Here is a 21,161-nt window from a genome sequence, read left to right on the forward strand (position 1 = left end):
TAAAACCGTCATTTTGCTAATACTCGTGGGACTAAAATTGGTATTTGCTCCATAAACTTTTAACATAATAAACATCAACTCTTAACATAATACACATAAATTTCTTGTTTCGGATGTACATAATTGTATTTAAAAAAATGTACATGATTGTATAAAAAATGTACATAATTGTATAAAAAAATACACATAATCACGTCAACTCCATACATAACTTACCAAAACGACGTCGTTTTGGGAGGCGCCGGGCGCACAGTGCTGTTCGCACCGTGGTGCAGGGTATAACGACCCCTAAGATTGGTCATATAAGCTCTGACCTCCTCCGAATCGCTTTCAAACACTGCCTTCTTGAACCCATTGATACTGCTAGCTGAACGCCTCTCAAAAGGGCCCATGCTTCTGCTTTTACAAGGGAACAGTTGCCTATGGGCAAATTATGCCCTGGACCCGTGTCCACAGTGAATTGTGGACACGGGCCCAAAACGACGTCGTTTTTCAAAAAAAAAAAACGCGTCATTTAGTTATAAAAAAAAATTTCGCGCGCGTTTTGCCGTTAACGGCGTTATTATTATTTTTTTGGATTATGAATGTACAGTTATGCCGATATGAATGTACAGTTATGCCGTTATGAATGTACAGTTATGCAATTATGAAATTATGAACACAGAGCTCTAACATTATGAACTTACAATTATGAACATATATAGTGATAAAATTATGACCATGGAGCTTTAAAATTGTGAATATAGAGCTTCAAAGATTATGAATGTACAGCTATGGAGTTATGAATCTACAGTTATGAGATTATGAATCTACAGTTATGGAATTATGAATGTACAGTTATTGATCGAATTATGAACAAAGAGCTCTAACATTATGAACTTACAATTATGAACATATAGTGATAAAATTATGAACATAGAGCTCTAAAATTGTGAACATAGAGCTTTGAAAATTATGAATGTACAATTATAGAGTTATGAATGTACATTTATGGAGTTATGAATGTACAGTTATGGAGTTATGAATGTATAGTTATAGAGTTATGAACGTACAGTTATGGAGTTATGACTGTACAGTTATTAATAATATAGTAATAAAATTATGAATATATACTCATATAACAAAGCGGTCTGAAATTAAAAAAAAAAAAGAAAAAAAAAAAAGAAAAAAAAAAAAAAAAAAGATAACAGTGCCTAACGGCACTGTTACCCGTGTCCAGCAAGCATGCTGGACACGGGTCCAACGCATAACGATTGTTGCCTATGCTGTACGTGAATCGCAACTTCCAGACTAAAGGGGAAATAGCTATTATTCCTTAGTTTTCAGGAATAGACTAATTTTTTTTATTTAATTACTACTTTATCTTTAATTAAATTTAAAATATACTACTTTACCCTTAATTAAACTTAAAATATGTTTAGATTACAACACTTTCAATCAATTGTACACATCTCTTTGGCATTTTTCTAAATTTATTTTTTATATATTGTTTCTATGGTGCATGTATATGATGTTTAATAAAATTCAAATTAATACTGAATATTCATAGTAAGTAATCCATGTTCTTAGGCAAATTAAATTAGCCGTGCATCAACAAATTTGTAGCAATGGGTTCACACAACATTATTTTCAAAGGATTATTGTACAGTAAATTAATCAACAATAAAAAATACTCATAAATTGTTAAATTGTGCAAGTCTTTACTTTTATGCAGCCATGACTTCTCCAAGAGGTTAGGTTAGGTTTCTCTCTCTCTCACACACACACACACACACACACACACACACACACACACACACACACACATATATATATATATATATATATATAAAGATCCAGCACAGCAACATATGGGCAATCGTTATATCCTACACCACGGCGCACATAGCACTGTGCGCCGCGCACCTCCCAAAACGACGTCGTTTTGGGGTAGTGTTGGGAGGCGCGGTAGGAAGTTGCTGAGATTATGTGTATTTGTTCACAACATTATGTGTATTTGTTCACAACGTTATGTGTATTGGTTCATACAGTTATGTGTATTTTTTATACAATTATGTACATTCTTTTTATACAATTATGTACATCCGAATAAGAAAATTTGTGTGTATTATGTTAAGAGTTGATGTGTATTATGTTAAAAGTTTATGTTTATTATGTATTATGTTAGATTATGTGTATTATCTTTTAAAAAGAGTATGTATATTTTGTTATATAATTATGTATATTCATGTATAACATTATGTGTATTCTAGTATAACATTATGTACATTCTTGAACAGCGGGTTTTTTTTAAAGAAAAAACTACTGCCATTCACTGGGGCAGGAAATTTCAAAAAAAAAAAAAAATTAAAACGACGTCGTTTTGCATCTGGGAGCATAGTGCAACGCGCGCCGTGGTGTAGGATATAAATTGCCACATATGGGCAATTGGGCCTATGCTCTTTCTAATTGTCTTATTGAGGGCTAAATTGGTCCAATTACTTTAAACCAAAAAGAATAATTGAATATATTACATAGGGAAAATGTACAAGTAGACTATTGAACTATTTGAGGATAGTAATTAAGCCACCGAACTTGAATAAACTCTAAATTGATCAATGAATTTGCAAAAAAAAAAAATACAATTAGCATTTTTAGTAAGTTATCAACAAATTTGTGATGATTAAGATAATAATACTAATAAACTAAAAAATAAAAAATCAACCTGACATCCTAATTATCACAAACTTGTTGATAATTTATAAAAAAAAAACACTAATTGCACTTTTTTTCAGGTTCATGATTTGTACTTTTTTTTTTTTTCCATAATCTGAGTTCTCGACTAAAATTTTTGTCGCCAATTCATCGAACAACAAGAAGTCAAATTCAATCATTCTACTCTAGCAAAAAAGGACCAACCGGGGTACGGTAAAATTTTAATTGATAATATGATATTTTTTTAATATTTATTCAAACAACATCAATAGGATTTTTATATCTACAATTCTAAATAACTTTTTTAACAACTATTATTTATATATAAGAATTATTTACAAAAATGTCCAAATTAAAATATTTCACAAACCTCAATTTTAATATGAACGACTCTGCTCTAACTATATTTGTTTATTCTTATAAATATAAAAATTTATATTTTATTTAAAATTAAATTGAATTTCTATATTATATCTTAAAATAGTAGGCTATTTTAGGACGAATGATATAGTTTTAAATTTTGTACTACTATCAATCAACAATAGTTTAATAAATAATTGTTAATTTTTTTTTTTAGAAATTTAAATTAATTAAAAACATAATTAAAGATTATTCGTGCTTTCCTGAAACAATTGAGATTAGAATATTACCAACAATCTCTTTAAATAGCCTTCAAGATGATTTATGGACTGAGAGCTATGGAGTTGGTTGGTGGTGATGATGCCAAAACCATGCTGCAGCCCGGTTTTCCCCTACCGCAATCGCACCCTTGGCTCTTTCTTTGTACATATCAACAAGAAGGTATACTATACAGTATCACACAACAATGCTATTACAAAATTGATTATTCTTTCATGTATAACAAGTATGAAAGGGCTGACACATGTAAGGATGGATGGATGGTGCTATATGATTGCGACAGTTTCGACGTCTTACTATACTTTTCAATGTCTATTCAAATAAAAGGGTGCAACTTCCAAACTTGAAATCAGACACATATTTCGCTTACCTTTCATCTAGTCCTCATGATCCTTCTTGTTATGTTATATTAACTAAAGATGACACCGACTATGATATGGTTATCAATTTTTGCAAGATCGGTGAAAAGGCATTTGTGACACAAAGAATTTGTAGAGATACTTTAATACAATCATTCACAAGTTTTGGTGGAAATTTGTATGGGTTGATGAAATATTCTACCACTTTAGTATGTGTTGAATTCAAGGGTCAAAGTGCACAATTTCAGAAAGTGATCAGTGGTAATTTATTTGGTGAGTCATCCTCAAGACCAAAATGGCGTGGTCTATTTACTAAAGGTTATATTACAGAAAGTTGTGGTGAAATATTATTAGTTATCAAAATTTACTTTGCAAAAAGGTATTGCCAGGTTGAAAATATACGAGTCTTTAGAGCAGATTTGTGCACAAGAAAATGGGTGGAGATGAAGACTATAGGAGAACGTACCATTTTCATAGGATATGTTGGAGGCATATTTTGCATTAATAACAATAATGCAAATGTGAGAAAAAACTGCATATACTTCATTGAAAAATATGATAGAAACATGTATATTTTTGATTTGGATGATAGGAGTGTTTCTATCAACCTTCCTTGCCCTAATGTTGGCAAGAAAAATATTATATCACGATGGATACTATGATTTTGTAAGTTATATTTTAATTCAAATATTAAATATTAAATAAAATTATATTTTCGATATATATTATTTGTGTTTAATTTTATGATGTTGAGGTAAAATATATATTAAGTTTTTTTTTTCTAGCTTCATTCACTCGTTTTATCATCAGATGTTCTCATCTAAAATAGTTATAAGATGTTATCAATGATGTTTGCTATCTATAATATTCTTTTATCTTGTAAAAAGAGGAAAGAAATGTATTATTATGACAGTAAAATTGGTGTATGACTATCTTTAAAATGGCTATGACTGATTGGGGGAAGTCATGATTGTAGTGTCTTGAGAGTTGAGACATGATACCCTCTCTGGTCATAAACTTTTACTAGCAATTAATAATGAAAGTTACATTGAAACATCAAAGTTGAGTTGTGAGAAAAAGCTTCTTAATTGTAAGCAGATTGCTATGGAAATACTTAAATAAATGCCTTCACATATATCAACTATGATTGGTTTTTTGTCCCTTTAATTTGTTTTCTCTGTTTTGTTTAACTTTCCAAATCATTAACCGTCCCTCTTGTATTTCTAATATGCTAGTGTTTGGAACTTTTCAGCCTCTTGTTTTTTTTTTTCCCTCTCCCTTGGCTATACAGAGTTTCTAGTTCTAAGATGTTAACTGCACTTGTTACTGCTTACTCTGTCTATATGTTTGCATCTTTTCAAAGATTGAACGGAATCTAACTGCAAAATTTTCCTCTTTCTATTTTTTTTTTCTTTTGTTGATAACATAATTATGCATATTTGAACTGTGGGATATGGCTAATTCAGAGATGATAGATAATTTGGTGTTTGAATTTAAAGGGCCCTTTTTGTGCCATAAAATCTCACCAAAACTGAAGGGACAAAGCGTCCTCAGAAAAATCAAAGATGTCCCTTCTGTGCTTCCACAATCATACAATGACTTGTATAGCACAAAGGGCCCATATATCTTTCTTGCACATGCTTCTGCCTTCCTTTATTTCCAGAATGAAATGAATATAAATAAAAATCACTTGTTTATGTATTTTAGTTCATTGTCAACCACAATCAATTCATCCCTAAGCTAACTTTAAGTCTCTAAAATACCGGCCTTAATCACTCTTTTTTCTCTTCACCATTAGGCATTTAAACTCAACCTTTAATTTTTGTAAATGGGAAAAAGGGTCACATTAGTTCTTAGTCCACTTCATACAAACCACAGAACATGCAACAGAAGTTAACAAGAGGATACTAAACCTTAATATATATCATGTCTTGGGTTACTAAGAATATTAAGCATTAGGTATTGTGGACAATGATGAACCATAAAAAAGTATTTCCATTTAACCCTTTATACAAACTATAAAGTATACAGCTTAGAAGTTACTGATGAGATCTCATTGAATAAAGCCAGGGATTCCTAAGATTGTTTTTTTTTTTTTTTTTGCAAAGGCTAAGATTGGTTATGTTCTTGTATATACCCTATTAGCTGTCTGATGTACTAAATATCATTTGCAGAGGACCCCCAATCTCATAAGTATTTTCATTGTTAATTAATGGATTTGTAATGAACATGACAAGAATTTTCATTGTAAGAGTTCTGTTGCAGTATAGTCACAAAGTCTAGCTCTAAAGCATATTGAGTCATGAAACAACTTCTTTTAGTGCCTCAACAATCATATTGAAGACTTGGAATCAACATGTACTAAGCTACATTTAGTTTGTTATCATTTACAAAAATAAAAAAATGCTGACAATCAAGTCAGAAAACAGCCAATTGCTGGTTCCTCCCTTCTTGATATAAAACTGAGGAGCAACGACTCGAAGTAACTGAAAGAAGCAAAGCATTCTGAAGCTCGTCTCTTGCACCGTGGGAGAGAAGAGATATGATGTACTCCAAGAAGATTGCATCGCACAGCAATGTAATAGGTCCATCACTTGGAAGCCCAAATTCTTCTTCAGACAATACTAATAGTTGCCTGATGATTTCGTTGTCGAGAAAAGCTAGGGGAACCACAAACCGCTTTTGGTCAGCTGTGTAGATAACGAAATGCCCCTTGCTAACCACAGACGATGTACTACAACTGTCTGTGCCCTCGTTTTGCTTTGGAAAGGAAATCCTCTTCCTCCTGATGGCAGCAAATGTCTGCCATTTCTTGGCCAACTTGATGAGCTTCCTGAGACTGATCATGACGCTTCTTTTAGAGAATGAGGTTTTGAAGAGAGAACTTAATATATTGGATGATTTTCTAAGGCTTGGTGATGAAAATGTATAAGGAAGAGATATATTTATATTGAGGAGCTGAGGCTGGATTGAGACTTTAAGTTTGCTCAAAATCAGATAAGGCACAACCATGTGCCACTGACTCATATGGGACCTTTATGTTGTGTACCAACAGATAGTTGTGATATATATTCGATGTATCAACTTAATTGGTTCTGAAATCATGGCTTCTGCAGAAGACACAATGAAAGGAAATGTGTCAAAACCAGCAAAGGAATTTATGAACATCTTACTGATATTTCTGGAGACTTGTCTGTGGTTTTGTGTGGATGTGCAAAAGCTGTCTAGTTATACAAACCACGGAACATGCAGCGACCTGTACGGGTTAACCAGAGGACGAGGGAATACGCAACTCGTATTAGCATTAGATATGGGAGGTTTGAATTGTGGATATGGCTAATTCTGCTGTTTGGGGAAGAACTTAATAAAGGGCCCTATTAGTGCCTTAAGAGCCTCATGTTATAGATCCATATAGCAGAATAGCCATCTATCTCACCACAGCACAAAGGGCCCATCTCACTTACTTCCACATGCTTCTGCTTTCCATTCTTACCAGATTGAAATGAATATAAATAAATCAATTCTTTATACATTTTAGTTCATCCCTATCTTTAAACTCTCTAAAATACCTTATTCGCTCTTTTCTCTCTTTCACATCTGCAAAGATAAACACCATGATAAGTTCCAAGAAGCTCATCAAGTTGGCTAAGAGATGGCAGAAATTTGTTGCCATTAGAAGGAAGAGGATTTCATTTCCTGGGAACAACAATGATGCAGAAAGTTGTAGTGCGTCATCTGCAATTAGCAAAGGTCACTTTGCAATCTACACAGCTGATCAAAAGCGGTTTGTTATTCCCCTTGTTTTTCTTGACAATGAAATCATCAGACAACTTCTACTGATATCTGAAGAAGAATTTGGTCTTCCAAGTGATGGTCCTATTACATTGCCATGTGACGCAGTCTTGATGGAGTACATTATTTCGCTTCTTAGCCAAGGTGTAGGCATAGAACTCCAAAATGCTTTGCTCACATCAGTTACTTCAAATCGGTGCTCCTCAACCTCAATGCATCAAGGGTGGAGAGATCAGCAATTTCTTGTCTTCTAACTTGGCTATCAAACTTTTTCTTTTCTTTGAAAAATCACTCAAACTTAGTTGTAAGTTAATTCATTTTGCAATGCAGAAGAGCATTATAGTGTAACTTTAGAAGATTAATTCATTATACAACTTTCAAAGTTTCAGTCATTTTTTTGATCCATTTCATACAAACAACAGAATATGCAGCAGATCCCATTAACTGTCTTGTATACTATTTACTGTATGGTCATCCTTATGCACTTTCCATCCATTCTTCGTGCAAAGAGGGCCATCATGGTCGGAAGAACTCCATGGATACAACGCCATATAAAATTTAGGACCTTAGGAGGAACCTTTAATTTAAATCCCACACTTTTCTCCAGTTAGGACAGACCGGCTCACCATCTTGCAGTGTATTCAAAACTCTGTATCCATGCTTCACTGAATAATGGGGATTTTGGTAACCTACTCAACATCTCGTGCTTCGAATAAACCAGTCAGAACAGATAAATCCCAGTCTTTCGTTTCTTGGTTGCAGTGTTTGTCACAAAATCCAGCTCTAATGCATTTTGAGTCATGAAGAAATGAAACAACCTCTTTTAGTTCCTTGAAAATCATCATATTCAAAACTTAAAATAATCTAAAAGCTCATAAATAAGCTCTGCAAAACAGAGCTCATATATGCTTTTCTTGTTTAATTACAGCTAATACATTTCCTTTTGGCTCTGTTTGCCAGAGCTTATCAAGACCAAATAAAAGAACTCAAGAAAAAAATTAATTTTCTTCAAATAATGTGTGAAGGGGCAAAATCTAAGTCCAAATGTTCACTATTTACATACTAAATATTCATAATTTACTTTTAAAAAATTCACAATTTGTATACTACGAACACATAATGTGAACATATATGCAACTGATTACCTTATTTTGTATTCACAAGTTCATCTTTTCAAATACTGCAATCACACAATATTAACATATTAGGATTTGATGACTCTGTATTGTATTCATAAATTACATGTATTTTGACTTAGAAACACAATTTATATTCTAGAATTTAAGTATGGGATGAATTGCTATTGTTTGATGATGAAAATTCATATGCAAGTGGTGTATATATTTATATGGAGGAGGTCCAAGACAGACTTTATGTACATAAAATCAGGGATAGGATTTGTTGTTGAAAAATCAGGGAAGGCATACCCATATGCTACTTAAGGAAATGGGACCTTTATGTTGTGTAACAACAGATATATAGTTGTGATATATATTCAATGTATCAACTTAATTGGTTCTGAAATCTTGACTTTGCAGAAGACATGATGAATAGCAATATGTCAACACTGGGAAACGATTTTGTGAACATCTTACTGATATTTCTGGAGACTTCTCTGTGGTTTGGTAGGTCATCAAAAGCTGTCCAGTTATACAAACCACAAAGGTGTAGCGACCCGTATGAGTTAACCAGAGGACTGAGGTCATATGAAACTTGTACTGGCATTAGATATGGGACCTTTGAATTTAAAGGGCCCTTTTTGTGCAATAAAATCTCACCAAAACTGAAGGGACTCCAAAGCCTCAGAATAAGACTCCTCAGAAAAATCAAAGATGTCCCTTCATGTTTTCAATTCGGATAGCACAATGGAAGAAACATATAATACTATTCCATATGATGGCTTAGAATTACTACAACATTTCAATTTAATGAATCAACTATCTCTAACTTTGTCATTTACAAATAAATAGTGGCATTGCAGTCATCAGCAAATTAGTAATGGCTGATTTCTCCATCCATGATGCAATGAAGCCGAGGAACATCGGTTTGAAGTTACTGATACAAGCAAAGCATTCTGGAGTTCTGTGCTTACACCTCTGCTAAGTAGTGAAATGATGTAATTCATGAACACTGCATCGCATGGTAAAGTAATAGGTCCATCACTTGGAAGCCCAAATTCTTCTTCTGACATTTCCAACATTTGTCTGATGATTTTGTTGTCAAGAAAAGATAGGGGAATAACAAACCGCTTTTGATCACCTGTGTAGATAACAAAATGACCTTTGGCAACTGCTGATGATGTACCACAACCATCCACTTCCTCGTTCTGTTCTGGAAATGAAATCCGTTTCCTTCTGATCGCCACAAATTTCTGCCATTTCTTGGCCATCTTGATGAGTTTCTTGGAACTGATCATAGTGATGGCTTTTGGGGATTGTGAGAAAAGAAAGTAAAACATTTTGTAGAGAGACCTTAGAGTATGGGATTAATTGCTAGAGTGGGATGATTAAAATTCATTTGCAAGTGATATATATAATGAGGAGGCCAGAATATATAATGAGGAAGCCAAAAATGTGGTGGATAGAATTTCTTGTTGAAAATCAGGAAAGAGTACTTAAGGAAATGGGACCTTTATGTTGTGTACCAACAGATAGTTGTGATATATATTCAATGTATCAACTTAATTGGTTCTGAAATCAAGGCTTCTGCAGAAGACACAATGAAAAGAAATGTTTCAAAACATGTAAAGAAATTTGTGAACATCTTACTGATATTTTTGAAAACTTGTCTGTGGTTTTGTGTGGATGTGCAAAAGCTGTCTAGTTATACAAACCACGGAACATGCAGCGACCTGTACGGGTTAACCAGAGGACGAGGGAATACGCAACTTGTACTAGCATTAGATATGGGAGGTTTGAATTGTGGATATGGCTAATTCTGCTGTTAGCAGCAAGAATTTAAAGGGCCCTATTAGTGCCTTAAGAGCCTCAGAAAATTATAAGATGTCCCTTCATGTTGTAAATCCAGATAGCACAATGGAAGAATCATATTGTCCTTTGTAAGCTTCCACAACCATACAATGACTTGTGTTGCCCAAATAGCCATCTATCTCACCACAACACAAAGGGCCCATATCACGTATTGCACATGCTAATGCTTTCCTTTATTTCCAGAATGAAATGTATAAATAATTCAATTCTTTATGCATTTTAGTTCATCATCAACCAATACCACTTCATCCCTATCTTTAAACTCTCTACAATACCTTATTCACTCTTTTCTCTCTTTCACATCTGCAAAGATAAACACCATGATAAGTTCCAAGAAGCTTATCAAGTTGGCTAAGAGATGGCAGAAATTTGTTGCCATTAGAAGGAAGAGGATTTCGTTTCCTGGGAACAACAATGATGCAGAAAGTTGTTGTGCATCATCTGCGATTAGCAAAGGTCACTTTGTAATCTACACAGCTGATGAAAAGCGGTTTGTTGTTCCCCTTGTTTTTCTTGACAATGAAATCATCAGACAACTTCTAGTGATGTCTGAAGAAGAATTTGGTCTTCCAAGTGATGGTCCTATTACATTGCCATGTGATGCAGTCTTCATGGAGTACATTATTTTGCTTCTTAGCCAAGGTGTAGGCATACAACTCCAGAATGCTTTGCTCACATCAGTTACTTCAAATCGGTGCTCCTTGACCTCAATGCATCAAGGATGGAGAGATCAGCAATTTCTCGTCTGCTGACATGGCTGTCAAACTTTTTTGTTTTATTTTTTTGGGAAAATTACTCAAACTTAGTTGTAAATTAATTCATTTTTGCAATGCAGAAGAGCATTATAGTGTAACTTTAGAAGATTAATTCATTATACAACTTTCAAAGTTCCAGTCATTTTGTTTTTCATCCAGTTTATACAAACAACAGAATATGCAGCAGACAGCAAGTTTACAAGAGGATTATTATAACTTATTACCTTCTCTTTGGGCTGTTAAAATTATTAGGCATTAGGTGTTATGGACAATCATGAATAATACAATTTTATTAGGTATACTGCATAAAAGTTACTGAGATTCCTAAACTTATTACCATTTTTTCATTAGCTGTCTTATGTACTATATGCATTATTATGAACTTAATGAATTCATGAAAAACAGGACAAGAACTCTAACTGAAAGAGTTTGGTTGCAGTATTTGTCTCAAAGTCCAGCTCTAATGCATTTTGAGTCATGATGAAATGAAGCTACCTCTTTTAGTTCCTTGAAAATCATCATATTCAAAACTGAAAGGTAGATGTACAAAGCTACATTTAGTTTGTTATCATTTACACACACAAAAAAAAATAAAAATGTTGACTATCATGTCAGAAAACAGCCAATTGTTGGTTCCTCCATTCTTGATATAAAACTGAGGAGCAACGACTCGAAGCAACTGAAAGGAGCAAAGCATTTTGAAGCTCATCTCTTGCACCACGGGAGAGTAGTGATATGATGTACTCCAAGAAGATTGCATCGCACGGCAGTGTAATAGGTCCATCACTTGGAAGCCCGAATTCTTCTTCAGACATCACTAATAGTTGCCTTATGATTTCGTTGTCAAGAAAAGCTAGGGGAACTACAAACCGCTTTTGGTCAGCTGTGTAGATAACAAAATGCCCTTTGCAACCCACAAACAATGTACTACAACCGTCTGTGCCCTCATTTTGCTTTGGAAAGGAAATCCTCTTCCTCTGATGATAGCAAATTTCTGCCATTTCTTGGCCAACTTGATGAGCTTCCTGGGATTGATCATGGTGCTTCTTTTAGAGATTGAGATTTTGAAGAGAGAACTTATTAATGTATTGGATGATTTTCTAATGCTTGGTGATGAAAATGCAATGTATAAGGAAGATATATATTTATATCGAGGAGCTGAGGCTGGACAGAGACTTTAAGTTGCAGATTCAATTATTGTTGAAAATCAGGTTTGGCATAGCCATGTGCCACTTACTCATCATATGGGACCTTTGTGAAGGGAACTGTTTTTGAATTCTACCTATAAATCTATGTGATATTTCAAGAGACTTGTCTGTGGTTTGACAGACTGAAAACACAAAAGCTATGGCTATTAGGTATTTAGACTTCACATTTATATGAGAATATCTGTGAGGAGGCCAGAAATGTGGTTTGGTGTGGATGTCCACTTGTACAAACCACAGAACATGTAGCGACCTGTATGGGTCAACCAGAGGACGGGGGAATACGCAACTCATATTAGCATTAGCTATGGGAGGTTTGAATTGTGGATATGGCTAATTCTGCTGTTTGGAGGAAGAACTTAAAGGGCCCTATTAGTGCCTTTAAAGCCTCAGAAGAATATAAGATGTCCCTTCATGTTGTAAATCCAGATAGCACAATGACTTGTGGTGCACAAATAGCCATCTATCTCACCACAACACAAAGGCCCCATATCACTTATTGCACATGCTTCTGCTTTCCTTTATTTCCAGAATGAAATGAATATAAATAAATCAATTCTTTATGCATTTTAGTTCATCATCAACCACTAGCAATTCATCCCTATCTTTAAACTCTCTAGAATACCTTATTCACTCTTTTTCTCTCTTTCACATCTGCAAAGATAAACACCATGATAAGTTCCAAGAAGCTTATCAAGTTGGCTAAGAGATGGCAGAAATTTGTTGCCATTAGAAGGAAGAGGATTTCATTTCCCGGGCACAACAATGATGCAGAAAGTTGTAGTGCATCATCTGCAATTAGCAAAGGTCACTTTGCAATCTACACAGCTGATGAAAAGCGGTTTGTTGTTCCCCTTGTTTTTCTTGACAATGAAATCATCAGACAACTTCTAGTGATGTCTGAAGAAGAATTTGGTCTTCCAAGTGATGGTCCTATTACATTGCCATGTGATGCAGTCTTCATGGAGTACATTATTTCGCTTCTTAGCCATGGTGTGGGCAAAGAACTCCAGACTGCTTTGCTTGCTTCAGTTACTTCAAATCGGTGCTCCTCAACCTCAATGCATCAATGGTGGAGAGATCAGCAATTTCTTGTTTGCTAACATGGCTGTCAAACTTTTTTTTTCTTTGAAAAATGACTCAAAACTTAGTTGTAAGTTAATTCATTAATGCAGAAGAGCATTATAGTGTAACTTTAGATGATTAATTCATTGTAGAACTGTTCTGAATTTTACTTATAAATCTGTGAATAAGTGATATTTGAAGGGACTTGTCTGTGGTTTGCCAGACTGAAAACACATAATATATGGGTATTAAGCATTTAGACTTCAAATTTGTGTAAATTTCCTCTATGGGAATATCTGTGGCTCTAAGGATTTTAAATAACAAAGTCTAATAAAAATCTCACACAAACTATGAGAATCCAAATTGACCATTGCCCAGCAGAGTATATATATATGATCATGGTTGACTACCCAACTGACTCTAAATAAAACCATTTTTTTTTTTTTAATTTCTTCTTAGATATAACCTCAATTTATTTGCCATCTAGCATATTACTACAACTTAGATCAAAAGTCCATCATTCCATTGTTGATCGGTAATCATCACCTGTTGCATCATCCCTCCATAGATATGTAAGATTTTATTTAGAGTTATATAGTTGCAAGCCTGAAGAATTATATATATATATATATATATATATATATATATATATATATATATATATATATAGTTTGCCATTAATAATAGCAAATTATATCGTGCACTGCGGTGCATAATCGATTATGCACTGCGCATCAAAACAACATCGTTTTGTTTAATGAAAAGAAATGACATCAATAATAATAATAATAATAATAATAATAATAATAATAATAATAATAATAAGCAAAGCCACTTAATAATAATAATCATATGAAGCAAAGCGAAGCAAACACATGTATTTGGCAAGTAAAGCAAGGATAAATTTGTCCATTCATAATCTTCTTTTCTTTCCATCCGGCATGCAATAGAAATTCCTAGGGGGAGAGGTGGTAATTAGAATTCCATGAAATGAGAGAATTGGAATTTCGTGAATTAAATTGTAATTCTCTCCAAACAAACAAAAGAATTTTAGAAGCTAAGGAGTTAGGTAGAAACGAAATCATTCGAAATTCCCAGGTACCAAAATACCTGTTACGATTTAATAATCTAAAATGATCATAGGTTTGTAAACACGGAAGTGAAAATTCAATCACCCTAATCTACCTATAATCATATCTTAGTGACCGAACTTTTAAATCTCTATTCACAAAATATATGTCATCTCCTACATGTAGGTTAAAATTTTAAGGACCCACTTAAAATTGAACCTAAACGAGGTGGCCCTACACATACTTATTAGTTATTAAAAAAAATAAAAATAAAAATAAAACTAATAGAGTACTAGTACAAAATCTAAAAAAACAATATTCCTCTAATTCTCTCACTCTATAACGTAACCATAGCCAACGTTAAGTTCTTCGCTGCTAATGTCTGGTTGTCTTTACAAATTACAATGCATCTTTTGTTGTGACAACCATCATCAGATCAGCTTCATTATATTCTACAACTTTCACCTAGTCCCACGTCAAAGCATCATGGGTTGCCCAACCTTTGTCACAAGCATGGTTGCAGTAGGCGTTAGGCGCTAGTCGGGCGTTCGGGCAGCGCCTAGCACCTAGGCAGGCACCAAAAAAACAGTAGCAGACTTGCAGTTTGACAATTTTAATGAGACTGTTTTCAACATTCAATCAAATAACACATCCAAATAAATGAAATAATGATAATTCATAAGTTATGACATTAAAACAATAAAACAATATTGAAAATTAAAAATACTCAAATATGAAATACTCAAATACTTCAATCATCCAAAGATTCAAAGTATCAAACTAGTCTACGAGTATGTATATATATATATATATATATATATATATATATATATATATATATATATAAGAAAAAAAAATTAGCAAGGTCGAGCTTATCGGGTTAACTCGACCGAAATGGACAAGTTAACTCGGCTAAGTTAGACGCTAGGCGGCCAAGTCGACCGAGTTAGGCGCTAGGCGGGCGCCTAGCTAGGGGGGAAATTGACACGGTCTAGGGGCACCTAGCGCCTAGACCGATTTTTGCAACCGTGGTCACAAGTCACAATCTAAAGCAAAGTCCTAAAATTAAAGCTAGCTCTTTAATCTATTGATCCAGGCTAGTATTTTTATTTTATTTTTACAAATTTTCTCATTTAATTTTACTCTTGTATTTTCAGTGGGTTGGTAGGGTGCAGCGGGGTGGAGTGGTTTGAGATTCCATGGCCCACAAAGATGGTTGGTTTTAGAAATCTGTGGGCTAGCCGTTTCACCCGGTTGATAGTATTACTTATGTTACTAAAGTTCAAATTAAATCAAAAGTACGACCATCACACTATTTGCATATTGTCAATTGCCTGTCGTCTCATTCCTCCATCGTCATTTAGGATTTAAATTAAAAGGATCATACATTTGTGAGATTCGGTATAACTAAGTTCTAAATCTTCATCATCAAGCTATATATCCCGTAGTCTCCTGTACTACAATAACTCATATCAAAAGTTCACCATACCATTGCGTCAATCACTAGTCACACCTTATTTCTCTATCACCGTTCAAGATTTAAATTAAAACAATCATAAATTGAGCCTACATAAAGTAAAATATCCACCTCCCCCTATATATAATCTCCGTCCTTAGCTTGAAACATAACTTCTAAATCTCCAACTTCGATTTATCCGACATAACTACTTCTAAATCTCCAACTTCGATTTATCTGTCATCTCCTAGATCAAACGACTACTAATCATTCATCGCATTTTTCTCCCTAACTAAGGTATCTTACTTTTTGTAAGAATTTAATAAATTATGATTTTAGATTTATGGTTCATCTCATTTTTTTAAATTATTATTTTGTGCTATTTGTTTATGATTCAACTAGAATTTTCAAGTTGCGACTTTATTTGCTTTTATGCTGGGTGTACCTTTCATTCATTTTGGTTCATTATATTAATTTTTTTTACTGTAATTTCCATTTTTAAATTATTAATTTTTTATATGGACTCGCAAATTAGAAATGTGATCTTCATGACTTCATGGATGAACTTTAAAAAAAAAAAAAAAAAACAAAGAATGCATAAAGATGAATTTTTAACCTTTTGAAAAAGATTCCATGTCGTTGATTCATTATATTCCCAAAAAGTACCTTCAGTTCTTACTTTAGTTGTTGTCAGCAAATGCTTTTTAACTGATTTTGTCTTTTCTTGCTTCAATTCTAAGAACTTTGTTTTCACCATGGCAACTTTAACTGGCATTAATGGTTTTCCAAATAGGCCAGGGTAGAATGATGTATGTGGTCAAATATATATAGTGGCCGATAGGGAGGAAAGTTAAACCAAGAATTTTCTTTCCTCCTCATGAATCAAATCACTGGTCACCGATGATTCTATTTTATCGTCAGGTCAATCTCTGTTCAGGTATTATCATTTACTTATGAATGAGTATTTATAAATAAAAAAAAAAAATCATTCAATTGATCAAAAAAAAAAAAGAAAGAGACACTTTTTTATTTGAAAAAATTGGGGAGGTGTGATCCAGGTCAGTTTAACGCCTGCCTTTCTTGGCGATTAAACGCCATCTTCACTTTATCCATTTCTAAATGCTCAATCACCCTCAAAGGAAAATCCATAAACTCAATCCAATTATATTTTCTCCATAAACTCAATCCAATCACATTTTCTTCTCGGCACCATATAAACTCCCTGAGGACGTGGGTGATCTTCGCCTCTCAGTCCCTAAAAATCCACTTTTTACCCTAGCTCGATCACTATCTCCTGGCACAGGCCAATTGGTTCCGGGCCGATAGTAATCCAATCAAGAACACTGTAATCCAAATCTTTTTCTCACCCGTATTTCATGCCCATTTAACTAAAAAGAAATTAGGTTCAAACATATTATACTTTTTTAGAAATTTCCGCAACTCAATTTCAATCATTAATGAGTGAATCATCCAAGATTTGACCTTTTTCAACTATATCAAACTTTTGTTTTCCTTTAACGCCCTTCTCATTCCTTACATATATATGATCTCGAACTCTATGTAATGTAGGTAATATATATATATATAACATGGACGCTGAAGGGCAACAATGCATTGGACAAAAGGTGCAGCAAGGTGGGGAAGAGAACAATAAGTGCAGTAGTAGGAGGTGGAAGCCGACAGTGGAGCAATTGGAAATGTTGGAAGAGCTTTACTACAAGCAGAGGATGATGAGGCCATCGACGGAGGAGATAGAGAGGTTATCGTTGAGGCTGAGGCAGCTGGGGAAGATTGAGGCCAAAAACGTGTTTTACTGGTTTCAGAACCAGAGAAACCGGGAGAGGCACCCTAGAAAACGCCCTGCAATAATATCCCCCGCCCCGCCTGCTGGAGATTTGCTGCATAACAATTATAATAATGCTGCACCAAAGCGTTCAAAGCCTCCACAAACCCTCTCTCTCTTCCCAATGCATGGCCATGCCGATAGTGTCTCCCTTGAGCTCACCCTTCGTCCCTACTCTCCGGAGTAAACCTTAAATTAGCTCATCTCATCTCATCTCATCTATTAAGCCTGCATATATATATATATATATATATATATATATATATATATATATATATATATATATATATATATATATATATATATATATGCTAGTTTGTCTGTCTGAATAGTCTGATACTCTCAACTATATATGTAAACTGTAAACATAATTAATATGGTAGTTTAATTCTCTATATGCATGTGTTTAATTAGCAGCTATATGGGGGCTCTTTTTTTGTTTTTTTTTTTGGTTATGGCATCAGACTTATATCACGAGCTTAGCTCAGTGGTTTAATATATAGGCAGTATTTGGAAGAAGAGATCAATATTAAGTAGACAAATTCCTTGTGCAAGACTTAATTTAAATTTGACCCTATCGGTTGAGCTCACGGTTGCAAAAATCGCACCTAGGCGCTAGGCGGTGCCCGACTGCGTCGAGGAATACCGAAATCGGCCTCCTCCGCGGACCGCGGCTGGGCGCCTAGGCGGCCAAACCCTTTTTTTTTTTTTTTTTTTATTTTTTAATAACAAATAACCCCCTAAAAAATAAAATAAAAATTAAAAATCAGACGCCTAGCGTCTTTTTCAACACTAGTTGAGCTACTGAGTTACGTTACTGTGATGTGATTTACCTAGCCTCCTCCCACATGTTCTGTCAGGTCGGAACGGGGCCCTTAGGATCGATGATTAAATCTTTTGGGAGAAGGTAGAGATCACAAGATACGACTAAACTTTCATTTAATATTATACGTTTCACAATATTATATCAAAATATATGACATGGTGGACAAATCTTCAATATCTCTCCTCACATGTTCTGTCGAGTCAGAACGGGACCCTTAGGATAAGGGATTAAATCTTTTGAAAAAATGTAGAGATCGCAAAATACGACTAAACTTTCATTTAATATTATACACTTCACATTATTATATCCAAATAAATGACGTGGTGAACAAATCTTGAGTTGAACTTCCATCAACAAATGAAATACTTATCTATATTGAATTATAGACGACCTAACTTAATATTAAACGAGGGTTAAACTATCTTTTATTTGTGATTAAATCATAAGCCGTCTTTCTTGATGCATGTCTTGTTAGTCATATCGATTAGCAAAGATTTTGTGATAGAATTCAAGTTAAATTGTGACTTTACAACATCATCTTTAATGAATTCCTATACATAATTATGTATAACTCCTATATATGTCCATTTGATTACCATTATAAACCTGGTGAAAGGCCCTAGCCATTAAAAAAAAAAAAAATCAATTTCTTATTTCAATTGAACACATTTTCAAAATGAGTTTTGACTAAAAAAATTGTGTAAAATAAAGTATGTACTACTTTTAACCAAACGCATTTACTAAATGCTTTTATTTTGGTGAAAAAAAACAATTGTTTGGGTAAAAAATTGATGAATGTGTTTCTTGGATCAAATGAAAAGGAAAACTTTTATTAAACACATTTAGAAAATGCATTTCATGTAGAAATCGATTTTTCTACAAGAAACACATTTTCAAAATGTGTTTGTTGCAGGAAAGAAAGAGAACATATGCATCACATATGGTTCAAATAGGTTTGCCTCATAATTAATTTTTAGATAAAAAAGAATCAATCTGAGAGTACAAAACTTGAATTATCAGTTTTACCCTTCATTTTAAACCTACTTCATGCCAAAGCTAACAGATACCATTTTGGCTTAAAATTTAATAATCGGCGGATCACTTTGGTTGCAATTAAAAGTCAAGGAACAATTTAAGAAAATGCTATAGTTAAGGACCATTTTAGAAATTAACTCATAAAAAAAAAAAAAAAAAAAAAAAAAAAAAAAAAACCTAAAGCTGGACTATTAGATGACTCAGCAGCTAGTGATGATGGACACTGAAAAGAGTTTACTAGAGTGATCAATTATGTCAATTTGTTTGCAGTAAGGTTGGAAAGTGACCCCAGTTTGCAGTTAGTTTTGCACTGGTGTTGTATGGCCAGTTATATTTGACCTCAAATTTGCATATTTATCCAACATTTTGAGGATAAAATCAATCATATAACCACTGTGTTGTAGAATTCAGAAGTTCTGAAATCATCAAATAAACTAAAAATTAATATTCTGAAAAAGGTATACTATTGCATGTGTGCTAATATTTTTGCACATATTTGATGAATCAGCTATCTCTAAATTTCTATAGTTTACCAAAAAAAAAATATTGACAATGAAGTCAGCAAATAAGAAATGTCTGATTTCTCCAACTTTGATGCAATGAAGCTGAGGAGCATCGGTTTGAAGTTACAGATACAAGCAAAGCATTCTGGAGTTCTGTGCTTGCACCTCGGCTAAGTAGTGACACGATGTACTTCATGAAGACTGCATCACACGGTAATGTAATAGGTCCATCACTTGGAAGTCCAAATTCTTCTTCCGACATTTCCAACAGTTGTCTGATGATTTTGTTGTCAAGAAAAGATAGGGGAATAACAAACCGCTTTTGATCAGCTGTGTAGATTACAAAATGGCCTTTGCTAACTGGCGTACTGCAGCTATCTACTTCCTCAGTCTGTTTTGAAAATGATATTCTTTTCCTTCTGATCATCACAAATTTCTGCCATTTCTTTGCCATGTTGATGAGTTTCTTGGAACTGATCATAGTGACTACTTCAGTAGATTGAGAGAAAAGAAGAGATGAGATTTTGTAGAGAGATTTTAAAGTATGGGATGAATTGATAGTGTTTGATGATGAAAATTCATACATATATACATACTTATATTAAGGTGGCTGGATAAGATTTTATTTTGAGGATAGAATTTGTTGTTGAAAATCAGGGAAGGCATACCCATATGCTACATATGGATATGGGCCCTTTATGTTGTGTACCGACCGATATATAGTTGTGATAGATATTCAATGTATATACTTGTTATTGGTTCTGCAATTATGGCTTCTGCTGAAGACATGATGGAGGGGAATGTGTCAAAAGCTGCAAATGAATTTGTGAACATCTTACTGATATTTCAAGAGACTTGTCTGTTGTTTGGCACATAGAGAAAAAAAGTTGAAAATGAAAAAAACTATGGCAAGTTGGCATGAAATTAAA

At 33.8% G+C, this 21,161-nt stretch overlaps 8 protein-coding genes across 8 annotated transcripts; 4 read left to right on the forward strand and 4 right to left on the reverse strand.

Moving 5' to 3' along the window:
• Positions 1–5,877: 5,877 nt before the first annotated feature.
• LOC109181370 (auxin-responsive protein SAUR68-like) lies at positions 5,878–6,593 on the reverse strand. The gene has a single exon (XM_019331120.1). It carries the CDS (start codon positions 6,537–6,539, stop codon positions 6,111–6,113), a length of 429 nt encoding a protein of 142 aa, XP_019186665.1. The 5' UTR covers positions 6,540–6,593; the 3' UTR covers positions 5,878–6,110.
• Positions 6,594–7,237: 644 nt separating this feature from the next.
• On the forward strand, positions 7,238–7,866 carry LOC109181340 (auxin-responsive protein SAUR68-like). Its single transcript, XM_019331091.1, has one exon. The coding sequence runs from the start codon at positions 7,307–7,309 to the stop codon at positions 7,736–7,738; it is 432 nt and encodes a 143-aa protein (XP_019186636.1). The 5' UTR covers positions 7,238–7,306; the 3' UTR covers positions 7,739–7,866.
• A 1,490-nt stretch (positions 7,867–9,356) lies between these two features.
• LOC109181339 (auxin-responsive protein SAUR68-like) lies at positions 9,357–9,995 on the reverse strand. Its single transcript, XM_019331090.1, has one exon. It carries the CDS (start codon positions 9,940–9,942, stop codon positions 9,469–9,471), a length of 474 nt encoding a protein of 157 aa, XP_019186635.1. The 5' UTR covers positions 9,943–9,995; the 3' UTR covers positions 9,357–9,468.
• Positions 9,996–10,706: 711 nt separating this feature from the next.
• LOC109181418 (auxin-responsive protein SAUR68-like) lies at positions 10,707–11,405 on the forward strand. Its single transcript, XM_019331178.1, has one exon. The coding sequence runs from the start codon at positions 10,795–10,797 to the stop codon at positions 11,224–11,226; it is 432 nt and encodes a 143-aa protein (XP_019186723.1). The 5' UTR covers positions 10,707–10,794; the 3' UTR covers positions 11,227–11,405.
• Positions 11,406–11,714: 309 nt separating this feature from the next.
• On the reverse strand, positions 11,715–12,303 carry LOC109181431 (auxin-responsive protein SAUR67-like). The gene has a single exon (XM_019331196.1). The coding sequence runs from the start codon at positions 12,228–12,230 to the stop codon at positions 11,841–11,843; it is 390 nt and encodes a 129-aa protein (XP_019186741.1). The 5' UTR covers positions 12,231–12,303; the 3' UTR covers positions 11,715–11,840.
• Positions 12,304–13,016: 713 nt separating this feature from the next.
• LOC109181369 (auxin-responsive protein SAUR68-like) lies at positions 13,017–13,730 on the forward strand. The gene has a single exon (XM_019331119.1). It carries the CDS (start codon positions 13,106–13,108, stop codon positions 13,535–13,537), a length of 432 nt encoding a protein of 143 aa, XP_019186664.1. The 5' UTR covers positions 13,017–13,105; the 3' UTR covers positions 13,538–13,730.
• A 3,884-nt stretch (positions 13,731–17,614) lies between these two features.
• Positions 17,615–18,055, forward strand: LOC109181213 (protein WUSCHEL-like). The gene has a single exon (XM_019330964.1). The coding sequence runs from the start codon at positions 17,615–17,617 to the stop codon at positions 18,053–18,055; it is 441 nt and encodes a 146-aa protein (XP_019186509.1).
• Positions 18,056–20,146: 2,091 nt separating this feature from the next.
• LOC109182351 (auxin-responsive protein SAUR68-like) lies at positions 20,147–20,783 on the reverse strand. Its single transcript, XM_019332510.1, has one exon. It carries the CDS (start codon positions 20,711–20,713, stop codon positions 20,288–20,290), a length of 426 nt encoding a protein of 141 aa, XP_019188055.1. The 5' UTR covers positions 20,714–20,783; the 3' UTR covers positions 20,147–20,287.
• Between the last annotated feature and the right edge of the window lie 378 nt (positions 20,784–21,161).

The sequence above is a fragment of the Ipomoea nil genome, unplaced genomic scaffold, assembly GCF_001879475.1.
Source record: "Ipomoea nil cultivar Tokyo-kokei standard unplaced genomic scaffold, Asagao_1.1 scaffold1043, whole genome shotgun sequence".
NCBI classification, from domain to species: Eukaryota; Viridiplantae; Streptophyta; class Magnoliopsida; order Solanales; family Convolvulaceae; genus Ipomoea; species Ipomoea nil.